The 2,312-nt window shown below is 33.0% G+C and overlaps 1 protein-coding gene across 1 annotated transcript; it reads right to left on the bottom strand.

Moving 5' to 3' along the window:
* Window positions 1-631: 631 nt before the first annotated feature.
* On the bottom strand, window positions 632-1,500 carry LOC149512157 (CLAVATA3/ESR (CLE)-related protein 41-like). Its single transcript, XM_089752596.1, has one exon. It carries the CDS (start codon window positions 1,337-1,339, stop codon window positions 956-958), a length of 384 nt encoding a protein of 127 aa, XP_089608722.1. The 5' UTR covers window positions 1,340-1,500; the 3' UTR covers window positions 632-955.
* Window positions 1,501-2,312: the final 812 nt, after the last annotated feature.

The following is a 2,312-nucleotide window of genomic DNA, read 5'->3' as shown; positions in this document are numbered from 1 at the left end:
CAAATCATGACTTTGGCATCTCGACTTTCTCGGATTAAGTGTTCGAGAAGACAAAAGCAAAGTCCAAATGACTGACCAAATAATATTTTCAGACAAAACAAAAGTTCTTCTGATCTCTTCTTCACTGTGACACAGATCTGACGCAGTGACGTGTACACTGCTGCCATTTTGGCCCAGCCGATTCCCTTCTTATCTTCCCATCCTTCCCTTGTATATGCTTTAAAGACCAGATAAGATCAATGGAAGGAAACCAATGCATGCACTGAAGACCTGATCGTCTCCTTTTCATTCCTCTTATCTATTTTTGTCAAAATCAATTTGCCTTGTACTAGGTTTAGACTCATCAAGGAGATCTTCAATATACATTGAAATAAGAGGAGGAACTTAGATTTTCCACTGGATTTTAAGGCTTTTTTTTTTCTTTTACCAAAAAGAAACAAGCAACCCACTAGGAGTCACAATATAGTTTCAAGATTTTCTTAAAAAACTATATATATGTTTCGCTTGTAAAAAGACTAAAAAGAAAAAATTAATCATATGAAAGATAGGAATTTCAAACCATCCCCCACCACAAAATAAGGAGATTCGTTTTAACTTAATTAATCAAAAAATTAATAAAAGAGATCAAAAGTAAATATATAAGCCATACCATCATCATCTATATATGAAACAAATAGCATACATACATGTAGAAAAATATAGAGTATCTTTCTTCCTATACATTTCTAGTTCAAAAAAAAAAAGGGGGAAAAAAGTAAAGAAGTAATGCTAGTGATTATATTGACGATGACAACAAAGGTAACAAACTCCTCAAAGCAAGGAGAAGCAATACTAATGGCGGAACTAAACACTAAACGGTACTCATAAAGATATGACAGACAATTTAAAAATAACTTTTTTTCCGTCAGGACTCTATCATCTTCAACCCGTAAGTTCATGTCTCCATAACTCAAACTTACCTGTTGGAAATAGGGTTTGGACCGCTAGGAACTTCGTGAGCTTCAGCTCCAAACTCTCTACGTGAAGATTTTGACGATAACGAAGTATTCACGTTTCGTGTTTGCTTGGGATGCAATTTCATGGTAGAAGAGGTAGGTTTTGAGGAAGTATCTAAGAGGAGCCTTTTGAAAGGGATAGAGGAGGTGACATTGGTTGAGTTTATGGGGTTTGTAGGAGGGTTAACGAGTAGAAGGAAAATGAAGAAAAGGGTAAGGAAGAGAAGGAAAGAGTGGGGTTTGGCATAGGTCTCTGAGACTGTTGATGGTGTTTTAGGCGCTGCCATACAATCAAGGAAAAGAAATAACCACCCCCCAAGAGCCCACAAGGGTTCAATATCCATGAACCAGCACCAAGGCTAGAGAAGGGGGAAGGTAATTAGAGAAAAAAAGGAGAGATAAGATATCAAAGAAAGAAATGAAAGGGAGAGAAAGAGCAGAAGCTTCACCAAAAGTGAATGGAAAGTAGGTTTTGAAATTCGATACACATTCGTAGAGGAACCAAAATCAAAGAATTAAAGGGGAAACCAAGTTAACATGGAAGTTTGTATCAAAGGTGTTGGAATTTTGTTGATGAATTCACCAAATTGCCCTTTGTTAAGTTTATGAAACTTGTAAGGAACTAAGGATAATATGAGCTTTAATTTGGAAATTAGAACATTATATATGTAGTGATTTTTGGATGGTTATTTTATCATGATCATAATGCTCTTACTAGAGCTTGGGTAGGAAAGTTTAATTTGTTTTTCATGAATCATGCATTGACTAATTGTTACATACAACCGACTAACAACCTTGTGGTAAATTATTATTGCTTTTCAATGATGAATTTCTTTTACCTCGATGGATATGGAAGCAGCTATGATGGATAAATTATTGGGGGAGAACCACTTCATGGATCACGTTTTGCATTGTAAGAACATATTACATTGTACATTAATATTCTATCAACTCAAAATTAAAAATGCTTTAGGTAAATATATATTGGTTCGGTCGTACATGCATATAAATTTAATTATTTTGCTTTCTTTTCCTTTTTTTTTTTTTTTAGAGAAATTCATGATTCAAATAAGATCCAATCAAATTTTATTTGAAATTCAACTTTGGTCGACAATCTAAAAAGCTCAAAACTTTCAAAAAAAAGTTATTGAAATATTAATATTTGAATATTTTTAAATAAAAATCAAATTTAAAAAAATTTTATTAATAATTTAATATTTTGAGCTAAATCACACTAAAAAATCTTTATCCAATATTCAATCCAAGTTGAGTCAACTTCATAGATCAGATAAATAGCCTAGACTATGTGTTTTAACT

This window comes from Durio zibethinus, chromosome 23 (assembly GCF_047325235.1).
Source record: "Durio zibethinus cultivar Kanyao isolate XHJ-2024 chromosome 23, ASM4732523v1, whole genome shotgun sequence".
NCBI lineage: Eukaryota > Viridiplantae > Streptophyta > Magnoliopsida > Malvales > Malvaceae > Durio > Durio zibethinus.
This window is presented reverse-complemented; position numbering and strand designations above follow the sequence as displayed.